Genomic DNA, 24,553 nt, shown 5'->3' with positions numbered 1-24,553 from the left:
CATCAGAGGATATAAAACTGTGGAAGTTATTTAATTTATAGATTTTTTATAAAAATTAATAAATATTATTAAATTATATTATAAATAAATGGTAATACTTACAAATATTCATAAGGTGGTAATTTTTGAGTTAAATCTTGTATTTCTGGGCAATTCAATGTTACTGTAGTAACTGCCGAGAATTCATAATAAAAAAATTCGTTGGATGGTTTTAAAATATTAATGGAGAGAGTAGTCATAAATGGGAAGCAACTAACATCAGTAGGTAACACATCAACTTTAATAATTGCATCTGTTAAATCTACATATGATTGAAAACCATTTATAGACCCATTTGTATGACAACTTGATCTTGCACATAATGTATCATCACTTGTATCTATTTTTATAAAAGAAATAAATATTTTAAAAAAATTTTAATTAATTTTTTATTAATTGTAACTATTACCTTGATAATGAACTTTTAAATTAAACTTATTAATAAAGTTTAAATAGCATGTTTTTTCATTTGGAGGGATAATAATACCAAATGAGAATTTTGAAAATATTAAAAAAATATAAAGATAAAAAAAAAATAAATAAATTTTTGTCATTTTCAAGTATGTTCAAAAAAAAAAAATTTCAAATGAAAAAAAAAAAATATTTAAAAGAAAAAAAATGCAGTTGTCGAAAAAAAATCTGAAAAAAAAATTTTATTTTGCTTTGGGTGATTTACGGTAAAAAAATGAAAAAAAATTACTTATTTTTTTTATATTCATTTATTATATTTAATTTGATTATTATTTTTTTTATAATTGGTTTGATCCCGTGTTAAATTATTGATATAAAAAATTATATTGGTATTATAAAGGTAAATGGTTAATCGATATAGAATTTAATTAAAAAGAAATCAAATATTTAATAAAATTAACTGATACTCTACTATTGTTGTATCCATCATTCAATAGAACCAACTTTTTATCTTTTGATTAATTAAAAAAGTGTATATATGTATTATCTATTTCTTTTTTATTTATTAAATAATGAAGTTTGTCTGTTTTAATTAAAAAAAAATTCAAATTAATTATTGTTATGCTATTGAATAGATGATGTGATAAGATCATTATAGTTTACATTAATGCATTTATATGAATAGAATCTATATATTGAAAATATAATCAAAACCAATGAGAGACATTGTCATAAATCTCAATGAAAAAGAATTTAAATTAATAAATGTGTGTATATATGTATTTATTTAAAACTAATATATAAATACATCATTACTATAATAGAAGAGTTTGGTCCCACAACACCAAACTCATCATATTACAATCTGCCACAAGTAAATTTTTTTTGTTATAAATAATTCTTTTTATATCTTCATCTCTTTTTAAAATAATAATAATAATAATTCACTAATTTATAAAATATAATTGTTTTGTGCTTCGGAGTATTTTTTAATAACACTTTCCCAAACAATAATAAATAAACCAATCTCCTATTATATCAAAGAGCAACCCTTTATAAAATATTGTTTTTTTTTTTTTCTTTTTTTTTTCTTTTTTTATTTTTAATTTTTAAAAAATTTTTAAGAAATTATTTTTTTCTCCAATATTTTTAAATAATGCATTTGCATATCAAATCGATTATCATTATAAAAATGCTCATAAAAAACAAATATACACTAAATAATAACAACAATAAGCACCCATACAAATAAATACTTATGGATATAGATAATAATTATAATATTATTAATAACGATTACAATAATAATCAAAATAAAATTCTTTTTTTAAAAATTTATAATAGTATAGTATTAAGAAATGAAATTTCTAGACACATCAAACTATTTAATTTATATCATAAAGCCAAATTTACAATAAAAAAGAGTTTGCTAGAATATACATATAGAGAGTACATCAAAGAATTAGAGATAGATTTTAATGAAGAGTTAAATAATTATAACGATATTCCATCATCAGTTACCCATCTTTCATTCTTAAATTCATTCAATATGCCAATAAACCATCGAACAATACCGCCTGATGTTACCAGTCTAGTATTTGGAGATAGCTTCACTGGATCATTGCAACATTTACCACCCTCAATTAGGGTATTGAAATTAGGATCAAGGTTTTCACAATTAATAGAGTCACTTCCTATTTCATTAACAGAACTAACCCTAGGAAAATCATTTTCTCAAGAGTTTAAACCTGGTCTAATTCCTTCAAATGTGGTCACATTAATCCTTGGGGAGCAATTTAACCATCAAATATTACCACAAGCGCTACCCAACTCTATAACATCATTAACTTTTGATAAAATATATAATAAGGAGTTTTTAATGGGATCTATACCTAACTCTGTCACTACACTTTCATTCATTAATCAATCTCAATTCAACAAAGAAATAAAAAGCGGTATTCTCCCACAATCTCTGACCATGCTCTCTTTGGGTAGATGTTTTAACCAGTATATAATGCCAAATGTTTTGCCGCAAAGTCTTACACATCTTTCATTTGGAGATAAATTCAACCAGCCCTTACTTCATAAAGATATATTGCCTCCAAATTTAACCTATCTCTCATTTGGGGTAAAGTTTAACCAAGTTATTAAGGAGTATATTCTTCCGATGTCGCTTACCTCTCTAGTATTTGGAAGTGACTTCAAGAAAATATTACCACCAGATGATATCATTGTTCCACCATCTATAACCACTATTACATTCAAAAAAAACACATATACAGGCGATAAAGAAAAAATTAAAAGAATTCTAACTGAAAGAAATTTAGCTATAACTAAAGCATTGGAAAAAAATAATAAAAACTCATCAATGATGAATTCTTGGAAATCTAGAGTAAATAAAATACAATGAAATAATATTAAAAATAAAATAATATTGAAAATAAATAAATAAATAAATAATAATAATAATAATAATAATTTAAATAATATATAATTTTATGTTTAACAATTTTTCGTACATTCAAAATTTTTTTAAAATTATTATTATTAATTAATATTTTATTAAATATAATTTCAAAAAATATAAAATTTAAAAAATAATTTTTACTATTTTCTAAAAAGGGTAATTATAATTTTTTTTTTTATTTTTTTATTTTTTTTTTTTTATTTTTTATTTTTTATTTTTTATTTTTTTATTTTTATTTTTTATTTTTTATAATAATAATACTATATCATTTATTTCTTTTTTTTTTTTTTTTTCTATTTTACAAACTTTATAATAAAAAATTAAAAAATAATAATTATATCTTAAAAAACAATGGAATCTAAAGATAATATACCACCACCTCCACCACCACCATTACCCCAAGAGCATTTAAATGCTGGTATTAAAAAACCAACCACAACTACAACAACCACAACAACCACAACTAATAGTAGCAATATTAATAACAATAACAATTTTAACACAATGAATAGAGCAGTTCCATCTCAAGAACATTTTAGCAAATCACCCACCTACGCTCGAATCCCACCACCATTAAATCAACAGAACCAGTACCAGCAACCATATCCTCAACAACAACAGTATTCACAACCACAATACCAACAACCACCACAACAATATAATAATAGCGGCTTTCCTCAACAAAACAATAATTATGGTTATTCAGGACCACCCCAAGCAGATTTTAAACCAGAAAATCCTCCACTATCAAAACTTGATACATTTTTAGCAAATGGAAAAGTATACTCTGATGAGGCTAAAACAAAGATTATCAATTTCGATCGTAAGTTTTTAAAACTGTTTTTATTTCATAATCCAATATATATAAAAAAAATATTAATTGTTTTTTTTCTTTAGAACATTACAAAATTTCAGAAAATGTTAAAAAAACAGCTCATGATGCTAAACCAAAGATTATAGGTGGATTTAATTTCTTAAAAACAAAATTTAATGATTTGGTAGACGGAAAAGGTACTGATAGGGTGGATGGTCCAGATATTAACCCAGTGCTATCAACACCTATAAATGGGCAACCACAATCACAAGGTCCAAAACAACCACCTCAATTATACTCATATCAACAACCAGTCCAAAACCAATATCAAGGACCATCCGCTCAACAACAATACCCCTATCAACAATACCAACAATCGAATAATCCATATAATAATATTAATAATGATAGTGGTAAACCAATATCATCCACAATGCCACAACAACAGTCACAACAATATACACCATCACAACAACAATACCAATATCAACAAAATAATAACAATATTAATAATAATAATAACATAAATGATAATATTAAATTTAGTAACATGTCTGAACCAAATCTAAAAGGTACCTCCAATATTACTAATTCCGCCAATATAGAATCTAGAAATGCTGAAAATTATAATATAACAACAGAACAAACAAAATAAAATATTTATTGTTTTTATTAATTTAGTTTTTTTTGTTAAATTATTATTATTTTTATTATTAATCAAACACATAAAATAAATATTAATTTTTACCCACACATAAAAAAATACAAATAAAAAAAATATACAATTTCTATTTTTATATTTAAAAGATTTTTATAAATGTCAATACTTTATATTTAAAACACAACCCACACAAAATTTATAATTTTATAATTTTAAATTATAATTATAAAATATATATATATAATTACAAATAATTAAAATTATTAGTGTATTATGGACGAGTTTGTTGTGTACTTTTTTTCTAATTTTTTTTATTTATATATTTATTTTATATTTTTTAGTTTTGATAACAATATAAAAAATATTTAAATATGATCAATCTCTTTTTTTAATTCTATCCAAAAATATAAATAACCCAAACACACTGATGTGTTCGTTTTTTGAAAAAAAAAGATTTTTTTTTATTTATAAAATTTATTTTTTTAATTTTAATTTTTTTTTATTTTTTAATTTTAAAAAAATTTTTTTATTTTTATTTTATTTTTTTTTGTTAAACTTGAAAATTAGTTTTAAAAGTTAAATTTTAATAAAATAAAATAAAATAGTTATTTTGTGTTAAAATAAAATAAATAGAAATATAGTAGAAAAATAATATAAAAATATAATAATAAAAATATAACATTAATGATAGGAAATAATAATAATAATAATAATAATAGTTTAAATAATAATAATAATAATGATAATAATAGTAATAATATAAATAATGTAAATAATAATAATGAAGAAAATAATTTTAGTATTCAACAACAGTTTTATTCACAAAGAAGAAATTCTTTAACATATAATATGGATAATAGTAATGGTAATAATAATGAATTGGCAGGTGGGGGCAATCATACATTAACAGAATATGAATATAGAGATGCAGATTACGATTCCAATAGGGATGAAGAAGAGGAAGAGGATATTATTTCATCAATTAATGAAAATACAACTGAAACAAAATCATTACTTGAGGATATAAGGATATCTTCATCCATAGATAATATAATATCAATAAATGAAGTCCCAACTGATCATCCACCAGTAATAGTGACCATTAAAGATGACAAAATTATAACCACCACTACAACAACGATTACCACCACTACAACTAAAAAACATACAAAGCCACAAGGAATGTGCTATGATGGTAGAAGAAATTATATTTTAATGGTTGACGCAGTCGTGGCACTCGTATTTGTGCCAATAGTTTATTTTTCCTATTATATACCAAATTTAAAAATGGACCATAATGAAGAGGTTTATAAATATTGGTATTATAACATACCATTCAGCAAATATGCATTGTGGATGTTTTGTGTAATCGGTGGTTTTGCATATGTTTCAGTAATTACTGAGAAGCGTTCAGTTCCATTTCACTGTCGTTACAAGAGACATCGTGACTTTTTCCAACTTTTATTTGCTGCATCTCTTTGGTTTGCTATAGGAGGACCATCAAGAGCTCTATTTGGTCGTAACGATTATATAGTCGGTTTGGACGATCACATCACTAAAAATACCCAAGATGGCTACTCTGCTGCAGAATCTTTCTTTTACAACTATTTTGCCTTCTTTTTATCTTTTCTTTTAGGTCTACACTTTACTTATTTGGATAGAAATTTATTCCTTCGTTCTATGGGTGATAAATTTGGTACTCCAATGTTATGGAAAACTTTTAAAGCTTCTGAACTCATGGCTTTAATCCCTGTTTTATTGTTTATTTTAGCCATGGCCGCTTTACACATTTATCTAATTGTAAGTAATAACTCTACTACTATACATAATTATAACATCGTGCTAATTAATACTATTATTATCATTTAGATTCAAGACAAATTATGGGAATACTTTGCAATTGCCTATAGTATATTCTTCGCTGTTTTAATTGGAGTATCTTTGGTTTTTAGAAAAACCCATTATTTACATATGCATCATTATTTTATTTTTGGTAGTTTGGTTCCATTGACTGGTTTTCAAACTGTATTATCTTTAATATCTTTAGGTGCTGTTAGTGGTATTGCTGTTGAAGGTGTATCAAGATGGTCCATGTATGTATTATTAAAATCAATATGATCATTATTAAATTTAAAATAGAAAGATATTAATTTAAATTATTTTTTTAAAAACTATAGGGGTTGGTTGTGGTATAGAGGTAGCAGAGTTTTATAAAAATATAATAAGATAATATAAAAAAATAATAATATTAATTTAATATTATTTAAAAAATAAAAGTAAAAATAAAAATGTAAAATTTGTATATTTCTTTTTAAGATATAATAAGAAAAAAAAAGAAATTTTTAAACTTTATTATTATTTACAATTTATTCTATTTAAAATTCTTTAATTTTACAAAAGAACAAAATCATCTAAATTATTACTTGATCTTATATTATTATTATTATTATTAAAAATATTATTATTATTTAATTTCTCTTGATTTATATTATCTATACTATCATTATTATTTAATTGTTTTTGCTTTTCAAATAAAAAGCTGTTATTTAAATCGGTTAAAACCTTTTCCATTTCGATTGGATCTTTTACTTCATAACTGTTATCTTGGCTAGTGATCAAATCAATAACCTGTTCACCATTACTATTAAGCTCTATATTTTTTGATCCATTACTATTGTTTGCTACTTTATTTATATGATTATTGTTTTCGTTATCTACACCTAACTCCTCTAATTCTATTGAATTGAAATAATCTTCAACTTCTTTAACTCTTTCTGGTGAAATTTCGTCTTTATCCAATTCTTCTTTTTCTAAAAATACCCAATTCTTTAATTCCTCATCAACCATTTTTTCATCCTTTCTATCTTTACCTGTAACTGTATTATAAGCTGATGATACTACATATTTAACACCTCTAAATGTTGCACCTGTTGCTTCTCTGACTAAAACCATACATAATGCTAAAATAAAATAAAATGAAATGAAAAAAATTAATTATAAATTTTAATATTTAATTATTATAAATTTTAATAATTAATTATTAAAATAATAATAATAATTTAATAATTAATTATTAAAATTTAAATTATAAATATTTACTTTCTGAAACCTGTACTAAAATATAATATGTTAAAGCAGAAACTATTGGTGCAAGACCACCAGTGGTACCAGCGGTACCCATCACGACAGCTACTGGGGCATAGGATAATGAGGTTCTTAATATACGTACAACAGGAACAGGGATATATCCACCAGAAATAGTACTAACTGTATGGTCAACTATTTTTGGTCCAATTGAAATTGCTGCAAAATTTGCTAACCTTCTAACGCCTATATATTTAAATATAGTATTTGATAAACACTTTATCATAAATCTATTCATTTTCTTTAATCGTTTTTAATTTATTGTTGTATCACAATGATTTTTATTATGCTATTATTATTATTATTATTAATAATTATAAAACTAACTGTATAAATTTTTTTTTTTTTTTTTTTTTTTAATTATTATTATTACAAACTAATATTATTGGAAAAGATATTAATAAATTTATATAATAAAAAACTAATATAATATTTAAAATTATAAAAAACTATATAAAACTATTAATGCTATTGAATTTGTGTGTTGTGTGTTATGTGTATATAAATATATTTTAAAATAAAAATAAATAAAAAATAAATAAAAATTAAATATTTGTTAAAAAAAAAAATTTTAAAAAAAAAATAAATAAAAAATAAATAAAAAATAAATAAAATTTTTTTAAAATTTTTTATTTTAAAAAACTTATATTTCTCAATTTTTTTAAATGAAACTGGTGGTAAGTCTTATATACACTTACCACGGCTACTTAATCCTTTTTATATTAAATATTATTTTTTATAAATTAAAATAGAAATAAGTACAATTTTATATAAAAAATATCTTTTTTTTTTTTTAAAAGATATGGTATATCTAAATATTGAGTATTTAAATAGTATTTTATATTTTAAATAATATTTAGTTAATTATAATTTTAGTAAAATTTAATTTATTTTATTATTATTTTTTTTATTTATTTTTTTTTTTTTTTTTTTTTTTTTTTTAATTTTTTTATAAAAAATCATTTTTTTTTTTTTTTACATTTTATTTAAATTTTAAATTAAAATCAAATAAATAGGAAAAATGAGTAGGGGTACAAATAACAGTAGTGCATTAAATAAAAGAATTAATAAATCATTGTTTGATGAAGAGGATGGACCAGTGCACGTATTACAGGTTGGTGATGAAGATGGTAAAAGTAAATATAAATGGGAAAAAGAACTGGAGAAGTCATGGTTGGATATTAGAGAAGATGAACATGGTTTAAGAGTGTCTGTGGAGAAGGAGCGTAGCAATAGAAATCGTAGATTAAAGAGTACAAATATAGATATTCAAAGGGTACGTCGTGGTATGCAAAGACATTTATGTTTAGTTTTGGATTTATCAAAGACATTGGCGAATCAAGATCTAAAACCATCAAGATATCAAGTATTGATCCAAAATACAGAACAGTTTATTAAAGAATTTTTTGATCAAAACCCAATTTCGCAGCTATCAATCATCATAACCAAGAATAGCAAAGCGGAAAAGATTAGTGAATTAAGTGGCAACCCTCAAAGACATATACAGGCAATGAAAGATGCAATTGCAATGGAAGGAGAGCCCTCAATTCAAAACTCACTGGATGTTGCTATATCATCCTTGTGCTATGTCCCAAAATATGGCAGTAGAGAGGTATTGTTTTTGTTTAGCAGTTTAACAACTTGCGATCCTACAGATCTCGCCAAGACTATCCAAACATTAAAGCAAGAGAATATAAGAGTTTCATTTATACATTTAGCAGCAGAACTTTATATTTGTAGACATATAGCTGAACAAACTAATGGAACATCAAAAGTAATTTTAAACGAAGAACACTTTTTAGAGAATCTATATTCCAAATGCCAACCACCTCCAACTATTGGTAAAGTTGAAGCTGCTTTAGTTGAAATGGGTTTCCCCCAGCAAATTACCTCATCGGTACCCTCAACATGTATTTGTCATGAAAAAATGAAATATTCAGGTTATATTTGTCCAAGGTGTGGAGTTAAATCATGTGAATTACCAACTGATTGTCAAATTTGTAATTTATCTTTAGTATCATCACCACATTTAGCAAGATCTTATCATCATTTATTTCCAATTCCACTATTTGAAGAGGTTAATTGGAAGTAAGTATTTATTTATTTTTTTTATATTTTTTTATTTAAATCAAATACTAATCATATAACTAATATATTTATAGGGAATTAAATACAAATGTTACATGTTATAGTTGTTTAACCTCATCAGAAACGTCAATATTATCATTATTCTTTTCTTGCCCGCGTTGTGATCAAGTTTTTTGTCTTGAATGTGATATGTATATACATGAAGCTTTACACAATTGCCCAGGATGCGAAAATAATTTAAATACGATAAATAATCATAATAATAACAATGGCCATTAAAATAAACATGTTTATATTTTAAGTAATATAATATCGATATAGTAATACCACTATAATTTTTGTTTTTTCAAATAGCAACAAACAGATATTATTTTAATTTATTTTTTTATTTTTACATTTTTTTTTTAATTTTTTCAAAATAATTTCTGAATTTTTTTTATTGTTTAAAAATGCTTTATATTCAAACAATCATACAACATAAAAAATTCGATGGAGTTAAATAATAATATTAATAATAGTGATATAATTAGTACAGATAATATCAATACTATATTATTTTTTAAAATATGGAGAAATCATTTAATTAGAGATATAATATTCGATTTTAATAAAATATCCAATGCAATATATTTTTATCCACGATATTTTAATAGCTTTAAAGATTTTAACAACTCCAATGAAAGAGACCAAATTAGATCAGTAGTATTCGTAACACTAGTTTTAATCAAGACGAATTTAATAAATTTCTAAAAGAATTACCAAGAAGTATTACACATTTAGAATTTTACGATGAAAAAGCAAGTTTAAATTTAGATAAATTAAATATACCAGAAACTATCAAGCATCTAAAGTTTGGCAGTTCTATAAAATTGTCAGGTGAATTTGGTAAAGAATCTTCATCATCTTCATCATCATCTTCATCATCATCATCATCATCTTCATCATCATCATCATCATCAATTCTCAGCTCCTTTAAAAACCTTATAAATAATAATAAAAATCAACATAGAACCCAAAATAATTTAACATTTGAAAAAGAAGATATAAAACCATTTAATAATTTAAAATCATTAAAATTAGAAAACACTTTTTTATTAAAGAACCCAAATTATTTCCCAAAACAATTAAAACATTTATCTTTACAATTTGGCAAGGGAGAAATCACCAAAGATTTTAAAATTTCTAAAGGGATGATACCAGAAAACTTAGAATCTTTAACGATAAATATGGAATACAACAGCCCAACAATTTATATACCACCAACTGTAAAGAAGTTTCAAGTTGAACTAGGATACTTTTTTTTTAATTCAGAAATATTAAAATTTTTACCCCCAAGCATTACAATATTAAATATTATAAGAACCCCAAAACAGAATTTAGAACCATTCAAAAAAAATGTTGCAGAGTCATTGAGGAAATTGGTAGTGGTTCAAGATTTTAATCATTATCCTGCCTATCTAAATAGTGATTTAAAGTCATTGACGACCTTGGATTTAAGATACTGTACAAATTATTGTAATGGATTTAATATTAGCAAGTTTCCCAAAACATTGACAAATTTAAAGCTACCAAATCGATTGATATTGGATGACTCTAATTCTGCAGGCTTCCCACCATCTCTTACAAGACTTTTTGGTTCACCGTCACATTTTTCCCTAAAGTTTCAAGACAATTCAAAACTAATAAATGCAACAGTTACCTCAAATTCAGATCATGTTGACTTCACCAATTTTTATAAAAAATTTACAAATATTCAGTCATTAACCCTATTCCAATTAAATTTCCCAAACAACACATACATATCAACTCTTCAAATTCTTTCAGAAACTTTAACTAATCTTGAAATAATAGATTGCTCATTCAATAGTGACGAATTAAAAACATTATACTTTCTAAAATCACTTAAATCCCTTAGAATCAATGGTTTAACCACTGGCTCTATTTTAAAAGATTTTAAAGATATCTCACCATTTCCAGACTCATTAATAATATTAGATTTAGAGTATACCAACCGAGAATTAAAGATGAAAACCGAAGAAATTAGAATATTAGATAGCAAAGGTCAAGTTAGAATAGCTCCTTACATTCCATTGGTTTTATCAAATGAAATACTACCCCCATTACTCAAAGTACTAATCCTAAGAGGTGATATTAGACCCAATATCAAGCTTCCATTTAACAGCAATAGCCTCGATCACATATTTCTTCATTGTGCACTCCCATTACAGGGTGAATTCGCATCAGATCCATCATCCCATCACTTAATTAGACACTTTAATAACACAGCCGATGAGCATCCATACAATCATGTTATTTCGAAAATTTATAATAATTTAAGAAAAATTATAATAAAACAATAAAATTTATAAAAAAAAAAAAAATAATAGTTTTATAGTATATAGATTTTTAATTATTCATTTATTTATTTAGTTAGCTTCTGTTTGTGTAGTTACACCCCAGAAGTTGATCATTTGTAAGAAAGTAAGTTTAGAATAAGTCCATTGGGCGCCATTAAATTTATTTACGCTGTATTGTTGGTATTGATTGCCTGAATAAACTTTGGTATTTGAATAGATTTGTTTGAATGATTGACCGATACCATTTGCTTGTGCAACAGTCCATGGGATATTTTGATACCAAGCTCTGTTGTAGAGTTGTTTGTTTGGAGCATATAATTGGAATACTTCTGGTCTACCGTTGAGATCGATGTTCATATAGAATGCGGAAAAGTCAGAGAGATATACTAAATTGTATGGTAAACTGGTTGGTTTGTAATTGCTATTAACATTACCAATGGTATAGATATTTGAGCCAGTAAATACACCATTAACACTATAGGTGTTAACAACATAGTTGGTAGTGTTGGTCATAATAACAACGAAAACACCATTTCTAGAGTCATAGGCGGCTGAGGCAAAGTTGTAGTTTTGGATGGTATCGTAGATGGTGTAAAGACCAGTTTGTGAATTGATTTTAGTAATAATGAAGCTATTGGTAGCAGATGTGCTTTGAGTGGCCATGACAAGGAATAAATCATTTGTATTAGAAGTTTGTGATGATTCTAATGAAAGAACAGCAAATTTACTTGGATCAAAACGAATATTTGTTGGGGTACCAGTAAAAGTATCGACATTTAAACCATATAAATAATTATAGCCATCAGTCTTTTTTTTAATTAAAAATAATAGTTAAAAAATAGAAATGAAAAGAAAATAAAAAAAATTAGTATACTAATTATATTATTTATGATTTGCTTTATTATACATACTAATGATCTAACAAAGAATGAGACTTCTCTAGTTACTTCATTAAAAGTTGAATATTGGTTAGAAGTGTTAAAATGTTGGTATCCTGCTAATTGGTATCTAGTAGTTGGTTGGTAGCTAGCTAAATCGAATAAACCAGCACCGGCAGTATTGGCATCAATATTCCAAATACCATATACTACACCAGCATTGGCAGTATATACTAATGAACTAACAATTAAAGCTAATAATAATAAAAATTTCATATTGTTTTGGTTTGAATAAAATCAAAAATAATAATAAAAAACCCTATTAAATAATAAAAAAAAAAACAAAAAATTTTTAAATACTATAAAAAAAAAAAAAAAATTTAAAAAAAATAAAAAAGTGATGTGTAATTTTTCTTGGTTTCATTCAAATAGATATTAAAAAAATCATTCAAAAAAAAAACAAAAAACCCAATTTTTAAAAAAAATAAAAAAACCGAACACAAATGATGAAAAAGCTATTTTAAAAATATCTTATTTTTTTGAAAAAATCAAAAAATTAATCAAAATTTTTTTTTTTTGCGAGCCAAAAAAAAAAAAGTGCCTATTTTTTTTAAAATAAATAAATAGGGTTGGATTATCAAAAAAAAAAGATAAAATAAAGGTTGAATATTACATCATAAATATTTCACAAAAATAGGTTTTGAATTTAATTTTTTTTTTTTTGTTTTTTTTTTTTGTATTTTTTTTAGAGCCGGGGATAATTTTTGTTCAGTTTTGTTAAAATTAAAAATATAATTAAATTACAAAATATTTATTGTTTTAGGTACACTATAAAATTTACCTTTAACCATTTTTTAAAAATATCTTTTATATCTAGATTTCATTTCGCACAACTACACCATATTAAAGAAAAAAATAATTTTTTTAATCACTTATACAATTTTAATTAAATAAATTTTTTTTTAATTTTTTTTTATTTTATTTTTAATTGATTTTTTTAAAATTACAGAGTTTAAATATTGGAAACTTGCATACCACCTTCTTTTCACTTTTTTAGTTTTAGATTCTTGTTAAAATTGACATTTGAATTTAAATATTTTAAAACATAGAAATTATTTTTTAATTTGGTTAATTCTTCGATAAAACTCTTTTCCAACTTTAATTCTTGGGTGTGGGGAAAGTATTTTATAATCAATCTATGAATTGAAATTTTTCCATTCAATATCGATCCTCTCGATAATGATTCTGGTGAATATTCAGTTTGGCTGTTGAATTCATTGATATGATTTTGAAATATATATTCTAAAATGTCAAAATTATTGTTATTTATTGCTAATTTTATTATGTGTTTTATGACTTGGTTATAGTTGTTTTCTTTAAATAGCAAATTTTTTAAAAGATGGTTTAATAGATCTAATCTATTATATTCGATAATTGAGTTTATTATTTTTGAAATATTTATTGATTTTGAAAAAAAAATTTTATAAATTCTTGAAAAATTATTTATATTATAGTTTTTTATGCATGTCACTAAAATGAAATCTGATCGGTTTAAATTTTCAAAATTAGAAACATCATCACTACCTATATTATCTAAATACCCATATTCTAACTTTTTTATGATGCTGAGACTTTTTATATAATCATTATAGGATTCCAGTTGAACTTTTTCATAATAATGGTATCCACATATGTTATCTTCCCAATCCAGTTGCTCATAAAAATATATAAATATTTTTATATAGTTGTTATAAATAGTGATTTTTTGCATAAATTGTTTGATCAGTAAAACTTGATCATGGCTATATTTATCTATTATTATCCAAAATGATTTCACGATTTCTAATAGATAAATTTCTTGAATTTTTTCTTTCATAAGCAATTCAATCCATTTCAATTGGAATTTTAAACTTATTTGTTTTAATAGATGATTTTTATATAGATATCCGATGACTTCGAAGTTATTATTTTTATAGTTATCGTTATTTAGTGTTGCAATATTATTTTGATGGTTATTGCATTGATCCTTATTTAAATTATTTATTTTAGAAATTATTTCCATTAAAAGTTTGATACTATTATTGGCTATACCATTATTGAATAAAATGGTTTCTATTATTGATATACTTTGATTATTTGAGCTATCTATGTTATTAGTTTTTATTTTTTGGATATTATTTTTAATTATTTCTATAAAGTCATCTGAATATATAGTTTTGAATATTTTGATTAGATCTATCGAGTAGTAGAGTTCTACAAGATTTAGTTCTTTTATATTTAAAAAAAAGTCTGATATATTTTGTTCTGAATCTTCAATGTGTATTGGCTTGTAATGAAAGTGGTTTATATCTAATTCAATTAGGGTAAATTTTGTTTGGGGTTTGAATTTTGCATATAGTTTAATTCCATCTAAATTAAAATTTAATAGCGAAAGATATAATAGTTGCTCTAGGCTAATTAAATTTGATTTTATATATGGCTCGATGATCTCTAGATTGTTTTGATGGAAATAATAGTCAATAATATAAGGTTTGAGTAGCTCCGAGTGGTCTTTTAGTAGCTCTTCCATGGTTACATTTTGGTTATTAAATTTCTTTATAAGATGGTTATAGGTTTTTTTATCTTGATAGTTTTTCAACAAAATCTTGCACTTTATTTCATCTACAGTGGCTCTATTTACAAAAACAACAGGTTGGAACAGCTCGGAATTTAATCCATTGATTTTTAAGATGGTTTTATTGTTAAGAAATGCAATGAGATAGTCTGGGTTTTTGATTTTTGAAAATATATCCTGATATTCTTTTTTACCAAAATTAAATTTACATGTTACTTGGACTATATCTTCAATTTTTACGTTCATTTTTTTGACAATGAAATCAAAAAATAAGTTTAAATCTTGTTTGTAATATAGATTGAATAAACCTTTCCAGTCAGTGAGCTTTTTAATGTTTTTTGGAACTAAAGGAGCTCTATTTGTAATTAGATATTCGGCAACGACTAAATCATAATTCAACAAAGCGGTTTTCATCATACATGTATTATAACTTTGCTTATCCATTTGCAACTTGTTGTAAGCTTTTTTATTATCTTGTAATCCATTTTGATTCTTCAACTCTTCCTCTTCTAGTTGGTCGTAATATTTTAAAAAAATATCCAGAGCAAAAACCGAGCCCATGCTAATTGATTTTCCTACCAGATCTACCGATTCGAGATGGTCTCTTTTCTTTTCGAGCAGTAATTTGAAAACTTCATGTTCTTTGCAAGACCCTATTAACTCTATGATCGAGTCGTTGTCTATTGAAACGGTTTGATTTGATTTTAGTTTATCGACTATCATGTTATAATGCTTGTTCTTGAGCATGTCTTTTAAAGATATGATATCATTGTATGGTTTTCTATTAGTTAAATAAAAAACATTTTGTGTTTTAATTAAACCTAATATTAAATTTCTTAGGTAAATATTTTTAAAAACTTTAAAAAATAATTCATCCATTTGTAAAAAAAAAAAAAATTTTATTTGTTTAAAAAAAAATATATTATTTACAAAGTGTAATTTATTAAATGAAAAATATATAAAATTATAAAATAAGTAACAATATGTATTATTATAAAGATTTATGATAATATAAAACTATTATTTAAATATATCTATACAAAAATATTATTTCTATAAAGAGAAAATAATTATTTTCATAAATGAACAAAATATAATTTGAAAAAAAAAATAATTACAAAATCATAAATAATTATATTACATTAGACAAATTAATTTTTTAAATATTGAACTCACACAAAAAACACACATTACCATCCCCCTCCCCCCCTATTTGTAGTTTAAAAAAAAAAAAAAAAAAAAAAAAAAAACACTTAATGAAGATACCTTTGATAAAAATTAAAAAAAACATTTCTATTAATATATATAATCATTTAAGTAATATTTCCTTAATTGGGTAATATTGTTAACAAAACAAGGATAAAATCATTATCAGTTAAAAAAATTCCCACGCAAACACACTATATTTTTTTACCTTAAAAATCAAATTAATATTAATATTTATTTTTATTTATAATTAATAATTAATAATTAATAATTAATAATTAATAATTAATATTAGAATATGTATATATTATTTATTAATTTTGATTTTTTAATATTATATTTGATTTTATTTATTTATTTATTTTGATAAGTAGTTTTTAAAAAAAAAATAGCCCCTTTTATTGTTTATGAATGCAGAGCTACTTTTTTTTAAATTTGAATTCTTTAATTTTAAATCTAGATTGAACTTTTTTGATTCTGATAATAAATATTTGAAAATATTAAAAGAGCCGAATTGAGCCAACTCTAATACAAGATTATTGTTGATTTTAAATTGATTTGGTAAATAGGTTAACAATAGCTTGAATAATATTAATTCACCATTTCTTTTTGATCTGTAAAATAAAACTTCTGATGTGAATTCTTTTTCTTGAGAAAGCTCCACATAGATATTGTTTTTTAAAAGATATTCTATTATGTCGTATCTGAAAAAATGAATTGAATATTCTAAAATTAACCCTGCCCTCTGATAACCAAATAACTCCAATGCAATATCAAATCTATCATTCTTTAAAAGATCCTGAATAAGAGTGCTTTTTTCAATTAAACTACACTCACACAAAACCTTGAATATTAGTCGTATATTTATATTGTTCGAGTTTTCTAGAAAATAGAGGTAGTCATCTTTTTTATTAAAAAATGCAAAAATTTGATCCTTTTGCAATTTTGATATATAGTTTTGATTAATCAATCCTTTTCTAACTCTGGTGTAGTGTTTTAGTGATTTTAAATAATTTATTTGAAGGTCTTTATAAAATAATTGATAATTGATATCATTGTTATTACCATTATCTATATTATTTTGAAAAAATGTTTGATAAAAATATTTGAAAATTTGAATATAAGACCCATTGCAACATATATATTTTAAAAAATCTTTAAATTTAATTTTTAAATTTGAAATTTGTTGAATGCTAAATTGATTTATAAACGATTTTAAAATTTCTAATAAAACTTCACCAGGAATATTAAAGTCAAAAATCAGGTTTTTTAACCACCCAATTTGTATGTCGAAATTAATGTTTTTAAGCAACTGATTGGAATAAAGGTAACTAAAAATTTTAAAGCAATTTTCTTTGTATATTTTGAATTTTGAAAAATCATCTATTGGTTGGTCTGTTGATGGGTCATTCTCTATTAAATTCTCTATATCTTTTAATACTTGTTTTTTAAGTTCTGGATCTGAATTGTTGATCCTTGAAATAACGTTAACTAGTAATTTTGTATTTATAACCTTGGGTTGCATATAAAAGAAAATGGAACTTATTAATTTATCTTTATACCGTTCCTTCCCATAGTTTGTAAATGTAAATAAATCGTAACCTTTGCTTTTGTTGTTATTTTCTTCATTAATATCTACTTCTGAGTTAAATTCATAAAACTCTGCCATTATCGAAAGCTCCTTGGGATACAACGGAAAAAACCTTGATGCTACCAATTCTCGCTTAAATTGACGTTTCTTAGAAAGTCTGATGGTTTCAAAAAACTCAATGATAATATCTTCAGAGTCGACTTGTTTAATATATTTAAAAATATCAACCATCGAGTTTTTATAAAAGAAATAATAATCTTCAAATTCCATACACAATTTGATACATTCTGAGTTAAAATTGAAATTGGAAAGTAATATTAATTGAGAAAATTCCTCATTTGATGTGATAAGCGGTTTTATTTTGTCATACTGCTTTTGATAAAAGTAATAATCAATTGCAAATGGCTTCAAAATGGTGCTGTACCTGATAAAAAGCTCTTCAATCGTTAAATTTAGTTGATCAAACTGTTGGATTTGCTGGTTGAAATTCTTTTTGGTTTTGCCATAATACTGAAGAAAAAGTGTAATATATATTGTACAGTTTAAATCTTCAATGCTGTATGGCTGTACAAAGTAAACAGGCTTGAATATTTTGTTGTAGCTTGAAAACATTGAAAAATCCTCATGTGGGTTCATATTATTTAAAAATGCTAATAAATAGTTCTTTTTATTGATTTTGCAAATTATGTCAGTTTCTACTTGACCAATTCTGGTATGCTTGTAAATTTCTTTCACACTCAATTCTATATTAAATTTTAATTTTTCGAATATAAACTCTAAAAATAAATTGAAATTGCTTTTTGAAAAACCAGATTTGAATATATGCTCCCATCCTTCGATTTGCTTATTACTATTTTCATTATTAAAAAATACAAATTCGTTTTGATACCTGTTCAGAAAAAACTCTACTATTTCATAATGCTCTATTTCGATTGCATAGGTTATTAAATGTTTAAGGTAGTTGAACTGATTTTTTTTAATTTTTTTTTGTTTATCGATTTTGGTTTTTTGGTATTGGTCTTCTTTTTTGAAAATTTCATCATAAACTTTTGTAAAGGACTCGATTGCAAAAGCAGATCCATACCTTATTGATTCTTCTAATAAATCCCTTGATATCGATTCTAAATAATCTCTTTTCTTTTCAATTAATAATTTAAAAACTTTAAACTCTTTGCATTCAGTAATTAGTAATATTACTGATTCATAGTCAATAATAATTTCTTGATTTGACTCTAATTTATCAACTAATAAACCATATTCCCTTTGTTTTATCATCCATTTTAGTGATTTAATTTCTGTGAATGGTCTTTTATTTCCAAGGTATAGGTAGTTTTGATTTTGTATTAAACTTAAAATTAAATTTCTAAGATAACTATTTCTAAAGACTTTAAAAAATAGTTGATCCATTATTCTATTATTCTATTATTTGATTATTTATTACTAATGGTTTTTGATGGGTGGAAATGGTTTTTATTTTTTTTAAAAATAAAATTAAAAAAAAATTTTAAAAAAAATTTTAAAAAAATAAAATTATTTGAAATTATATTAATAAAGATTAAAATAAATTATAATTAAATTTTAATGATTAAAATAAACATTAATCAGATATTTTTAAACAAAAGTGAACAAATAAATTATAAAACTAAAATCTGATTTTTTTTTTTTGTATTTTAATAAATTATTAATATTTTTTTATATATTATAATATTAACATATTATATATTTTTATTAAATAAATAAATAATTAAAATTTAATCTAAAATTTTAATGTTTTCTTTCTTTTTTTTTTTTTTTTTTTTGATGTTTTTTTTTATAAAAATTGGGAAATATAGTAATTTAATAATGATTCTCTTGTTCTTGTAATTTTTGAAGCAAAAACTGGAGCTTGTAAACTTGCTAATTCGCCATTAATTAATTTTGTTAATAAGAAATCTTTAATATCTGATTTTTTAATGATTCCACTTGGAGTGACTGGTTCGAATGGAGTTTTAACACCATCTTTACAGGACATTGATACTTTATAACCATTATTTTGTTTATCATATTGAACCAAAATAACTACATGGTTAAATTGAGATGTAATTGTGTTTGGAGCATATGATAGACTACCATCATTGAAAATGACCACACAAATATCATTACCAACTTGTCTCTTTCTTTCGATTTGTTGTGGATCATTTGGTGAGAATGGAAGCATAGTTGATACATGGAACATTACTTCATTACCGTGATAATCTGTATAGAGTGAGTGGGTACCTGTTGAATTAAATTTGACATCTAAACCTGCAGAATAGTGTGGCCAACCAATTAATTCAATTTTATCACCTATTAAACCAAGGAATTCATCCCAATCTGGTGAACCAGCCTTATTTGAGAAAATTTCATCGTCTGTGACTTGACCGTGACGACAATATACCAAACCAAATTTGAAACCGCTAGTAGTTTGACGCTCTTCAAATGAGAGCAATTCTTTTTGTAAATCATTTTGATTTGATGCTAAATTTAAAAGTTTTGGATCAATAGTTGGATCGATAATATTGATGAGATGTGATACAACCTTTTTGGTTTTGATTTTCTTTGACATTGGTAAAAGGGTAAATATAATGTTTTTAGACTCTTCACTAATAGCTTTGGCACCAAATTTAGTATGGAGAACACCACGATAATTATCATTAGAGTCTTTGGCTAAACTGAATGCAATTGGGCCGATCTTATTGTCAACACCTAAAAAACTTTGAACAATTGATGAGCCATCGAAATTATACTTTCTGTAGAAGCCATGCTCTTGTTTATCAAATTTAGGTTTCCAATTTACTGATGAGAATGAGTTTGTTGTTGGTGATTCAATATTCCATCCAATGCAACTGCTAATCAATTGACGACGATTTAAAGATGGATTAACTGATTGCCATGTACTATTTGCTTTCTTTTCACTGATTGGCGATGAATTAACTGATGATGCAGATGATGATAGGTTTGGTGATGATGATGCCAATGGATGGCTGTAATGACCATTAATATGATTATTGGCTTGGTTTGGTAAATCCCCACTTCCGTTTAAAATTGGAGTTGTTGAAGCTGAAACACTTAATGGTGATTTGATTGATGGAGAGCTAGCAATACCATTGCCATTTGGTGAGGTGCATAATGATGATTCACTCTTTGAAAGTTCTATAGTTGGCATGTATTGACTACTTGAATAAAGTTTATTATTCATCGATGATGAATGTAAACCTTGGTATTTATCAGGATAAAGTTTTTCCTTAACTCTTCTATCTTTACGATGATGGAAAATACCAAGTTTAACAATGCCACATATTTTTAATTCCAATTCTACAATGGTGTTACTGAACACAAATTTGAGAAACTCGACTTCTAATAAGTTATCTTCATCTATACCTAAACGATACTCTGAAGCATTTAAGTTTTGTAAAGCGGGAATACTCTTGAATGCAAATGCCTTTACTTGATCTACCAAAACAGAGTCATTAAAAACAAAAGTAAATACCTCTTGGTCTTTTTGATCAGACACTATAAAAATTTCCAATTTAAAAGTCTTTAATAAGGAAACTACGCTTCTTCTCATCATTTCATTCTTGAGTGACTCTGGCATCATCATTTTACAATCGTCATCACCCTCATCGCTAGAGTCCATAGACTCGTTTATTAAACCATTATTTGTGGATGATGTTAAAACTGGTGATAACTCAACTGCTCCGGTAGATGTGCTTACTTGAACACCACCATTTGGACCCAACATTGTTAATTTTCTTGGTAAAATTTGAGAACCATACTCAAAATCTTCCTTTTTATTTGAATCTGATAATGGTGACTTTGCTGCACTTGATTTTATTGGTGGTGAATCACTAAATCTTACAGATGGTTTTGTACCAGCACTAAAAGTTTCACTATGAGAACGACTATGAACTTGCGAGGAAGATGACGATGGAACTGTTGAGAATCTCCAAGGTTTGGCATTTTTAAATGAAAAAGTGAAGCCAGTATCTTTATTTGGTGGTGGGGAGGATGGACCATTGGACTGAGATGGTGGAGAAACTGAACCGTTACTAATTGAGGTACTTCTGACACTTAATGATTGGGTAAACTTTGCTACGGTTTGATTTATTGAAGAAACCCAATCAGATTTCTCTTTGTTTGAATCAAATGAAAGATAATAGGTCTTTTGATCAGTTGAAATAAGTATACAGTTTGGTTGGCTACTAAATTTATATGTCTCTTGAACACCCAAAACATTAGAGAATTCGATAACACCCTTCAATTGGAATTGATCTAAATCCATTTTGTTAAATTCTGTCGTTTGATTAATGGCGGGTATTCTTTTTTTGATGGCTTTAACCCAAAGATTTAATTCGTCCTTTGTATTAGTCTTAAAATAATATCTATTATTACAATGTACAACTACAAATTTATTTGATACATCTTTATTAATTTCACAATCTTGGCATTCATTCAAATTGATTATACCTAATGGTTCACGGTCTTTGCTCGACTTGTAATAAAGTAAACTGTGGTCTAAAAGTTTCATCCATCTAACTTTCCATCCTTTTCCTTCTTTTTTTTTACCTAATTCTCCTTCTAAATTGACATGTGAAATTGAATCTTGTAAACTATTATTACTATTTTCATTACTATTATTATTATTACTATTTACACTATTTATACTATTATTTTCATTATTATTTACAGCACTATTACCACTAATAGTTGGTGTTCTTTTCTTTAAATTCTTTTCTTTTATATAATATTGTAATTCGTTTTCTTTTAATATAAACCACATTCTTTTCCAGGAACCTAAATTTTTACCACACCTTTTTTCTATCCAACCATATTTCTTTGCATTTGAATATTGTTTATCATCCACACAACTCTTTAATTTTAATGATACTTTTTTCATTTGACCATTTATACCTAATAAACATTCAGACTGTTGTTGTTGTTGTTGTTGTTGTTCAGTTTGTGTATTTATTATTATAGGTTGTATATATTGTTGTTGTTCGATTGGTTGATTTATTATAATAGGTTGTTTTTTTTTGTTTTTAAAAAATATAAAATATTTTTTTTCATTTTTTTTTTCGACATTTATTTCATTTTTTGGTTGTTTTTTTTTTGATTTTTTTAAAATTTTAATTTTGATTAATTTAATTTTTTTAATTTTTTAAATTATATATTAAATAATAATATAATTAATTATATTATTATTATTATTATTATTATTGAATTTAAAAAAAAAAAGAAAAGAATTGTATAAAATATTATTATTTAATAGTTATTATAATAAAATAAAATTGATAAAATAAATATTTTTGGTTTTGTTTGGTTTTGTTTGGTTATGATTTATTATTATTTTTTTTTTGATTATTGATTGTTTAGTGGGTGTATGAGTATTTTTATGAGATTATGTATGATAAATAAATTATTAATAAATAAATAAATAAATAAATAAATAGATAAATAAATAAATAAATAAAAATAAATAAATAAATAATATATATAAAAGAAAGGAAAAAAAGAAAGAGAAAAAAAAAAAAAGAAAAATAATTAATATAATGTTTTTTTTTTTATAATAAAAAAGATAAGGTATAATTATAATAATTTTAAAAAAAATTTAAAAAAAAAAATATTATTTTTGCTTATTGTAGATATTTTTTTTTTTTTTATAAGAGCTATCAAGTGATTTTTTTATGATACATATGTTATTTTTCACTTTTTTTTTTTGTTTTTGATTTTGATTGTTTTAATATGATTTTAAACTAATATTTTATTATGTATGGTAAATTATTTTATATTATATGGAAATAAAAAAACCATTACTTACATATTCAGTTGTATTCATTTTTGGTAATGATTGTAAATAATTAAATAAATTTGATATTTCTTCTAGTCTGGAGGAAGTTGAAGACAATACTTTTGTATCTTTGTTTTTGTCCAAATTTTTATCTAAATAATCCAACTCGCCTATAGTATATTCAATTATCTTCCATATAACACTTGGCTGACCTTTAAATATTAAAAAAAATTTAATAATATAGTATTTAAAATTATAATTAATAATTAATATTAATTTTAAAATTATTTATTAAAAATAATAAAAATAATAAAAAAATAAATAAAAAACAAAACAAAAACCAATAATATAAGATTATATGTATAATTATTATTTTAAATAAATTAATTTAATATAAAAATATTTTAAAATAATTATTTATTATTTTATATGATGTAAGTAGCGGGTGGTCTGATTATATAATATTAAAATATTGAT

General features: G+C 23.9%; 11 protein-coding genes across 11 annotated transcripts; 5 read left to right on the top strand and 6 right to left on the bottom strand.

Annotated features, from left to right (window-relative positions):
• Positions 1-98: 98 nt before the first annotated feature.
• On the bottom strand, positions 99-758 carry DICPUDRAFT_154636 (uncharacterized protein; the record flags this gene model as incomplete). The annotated part of the gene is made up of 2 exons (XM_003290093.1): positions 99-379; positions 740-758. The coding sequence occupies 2 exons, from the start codon at positions 756-758 to the stop codon at positions 99-101; spliced, it is 300 nt and encodes a 99-aa protein (XP_003290141.1).
• Positions 759-1,708: 950 nt separating this feature from the next.
• On the top strand, positions 1,709-2,860 carry DICPUDRAFT_36874 (uncharacterized protein; the record flags this gene model as incomplete). Its single annotated transcript, XM_003290103.1, has 1 exon — positions 1,709-2,860. One exon carries the CDS (start codon positions 1,709-1,711, stop codon positions 2,858-2,860), a length of 1,152 nt encoding a protein of 383 aa, XP_003290151.1.
• Positions 2,861-3,319: 459 nt separating this feature from the next.
• DICPUDRAFT_95063 (uncharacterized protein) lies at positions 3,320-4,405 on the top strand. The gene is made up of 2 exons (XM_003290102.1): positions 3,320-3,740; positions 3,815-4,405. The coding sequence occupies exons 1-2, from the start codon at positions 3,422-3,424 to the stop codon at positions 4,384-4,386; spliced, it is 891 nt and encodes a 296-aa protein (XP_003290150.1). The 5' UTR covers positions 3,320-3,421; the 3' UTR covers positions 4,387-4,405.
• Positions 4,406-5,076: 671 nt separating this feature from the next.
• DICPUDRAFT_154633 (uncharacterized protein) lies at positions 5,077-6,606 on the top strand (the record flags this gene model as incomplete). The annotated part of the gene is made up of 3 exons (XM_003290101.1): positions 5,077-6,192; positions 6,262-6,485; positions 6,570-6,606. 3 exons carry the CDS (start codon positions 5,077-5,079, stop codon positions 6,604-6,606), a joined length of 1,377 nt encoding a protein of 458 aa, XP_003290149.1.
• An 85-nt stretch (positions 6,607-6,691) lies between these two features.
• DICPUDRAFT_56486 (uncharacterized protein) lies at positions 6,692-7,774 on the bottom strand (the record flags this gene model as incomplete). Its single annotated transcript, XM_003290092.1, has 2 exons — positions 6,692-7,352; positions 7,492-7,774. The coding sequence occupies 2 exons, from the start codon at positions 7,772-7,774 to the stop codon at positions 6,784-6,786; spliced, it is 852 nt and encodes a 283-aa protein (XP_003290140.1). The 3' UTR covers positions 6,692-6,783.
• Positions 7,775-8,557: 783 nt separating this feature from the next.
• Positions 8,558-9,903, top strand: DICPUDRAFT_36877 (TFIIH subunit; the record flags this gene model as incomplete). The annotated part of the gene is made up of 2 exons (XM_003290100.1): positions 8,558-9,624; positions 9,699-9,903. The coding sequence occupies 2 exons, from the start codon at positions 8,558-8,560 to the stop codon at positions 9,901-9,903; spliced, it is 1,272 nt and encodes a 423-aa protein (XP_003290148.1).
• A 210-nt stretch (positions 9,904-10,113) lies between these two features.
• Positions 10,114-11,984, top strand: DICPUDRAFT_80888 (uncharacterized protein; the record flags this gene model as incomplete). The annotated part of the gene is made up of 2 exons (XM_003290099.1): positions 10,114-10,153; positions 10,378-11,984. The coding sequence occupies 2 exons, from the start codon at positions 10,114-10,116 to the stop codon at positions 11,982-11,984; spliced, it is 1,647 nt and encodes a 548-aa protein (XP_003290147.1).
• A 66-nt stretch (positions 11,985-12,050) lies between these two features.
• DICPUDRAFT_154630 (uncharacterized protein) lies at positions 12,051-13,710 on the bottom strand (the record flags this gene model as incomplete). The annotated part of the gene is made up of 3 exons (XM_003290091.1): positions 12,051-12,788; positions 12,893-13,113; positions 13,701-13,710. 3 exons carry the CDS (start codon positions 13,708-13,710, stop codon positions 12,051-12,053), a joined length of 969 nt encoding a protein of 322 aa, XP_003290139.1.
• A 766-nt stretch (positions 13,711-14,476) lies between these two features.
• Positions 14,477-16,196, bottom strand: DICPUDRAFT_154629 (uncharacterized protein; the record flags this gene model as incomplete). The annotated part of the gene is made up of 2 exons (XM_003290090.1): positions 14,477-14,490; positions 15,683-16,196. 2 exons carry the CDS (start codon positions 16,194-16,196, stop codon positions 14,477-14,479), a joined length of 528 nt encoding a protein of 175 aa, XP_003290138.1.
• A 3,262-nt stretch (positions 16,197-19,458) lies between these two features.
• DICPUDRAFT_36894 (uncharacterized protein) lies at positions 19,459-19,677 on the bottom strand (the record flags this gene model as incomplete). The annotated part of the gene is made up of 1 exon (XM_003290089.1): positions 19,459-19,677. A coding segment is annotated over one exon (219 nt), but the record flags the coding sequence as incomplete, so codon positions are not given.
• Positions 19,678-20,069: 392 nt separating this feature from the next.
• DICPUDRAFT_98586 (uncharacterized protein) lies at positions 20,070-24,288 on the bottom strand. The gene is made up of 2 exons (XM_003290088.1): positions 24,107-24,288; positions 20,070-23,215 (listed from the first exon to the last, which is right to left on the bottom strand). Exons 1-2 carry the CDS (start codon positions 24,122-24,124, stop codon positions 20,081-20,083), a joined length of 3,153 nt encoding a protein of 1,050 aa, XP_003290136.1. The 5' UTR covers positions 24,125-24,288; the 3' UTR covers positions 20,070-20,080.
• Between the last annotated feature and the right edge of the window lie 265 nt (positions 24,289-24,553).

The sequence above is a fragment of the Dictyostelium purpureum genome, assembly GCF_000190715.1.
Source record: "Dictyostelium purpureum unplaced genomic scaffold DICPUscaffold_208, whole genome shotgun sequence".
In the NCBI taxonomy this organism is placed as follows: domain Eukaryota; phylum Evosea; class Eumycetozoa; order Dictyosteliales; family Dictyosteliaceae; genus Dictyostelium; species Dictyostelium purpureum.
This window is presented reverse-complemented; position numbering and strand designations above follow the sequence as displayed.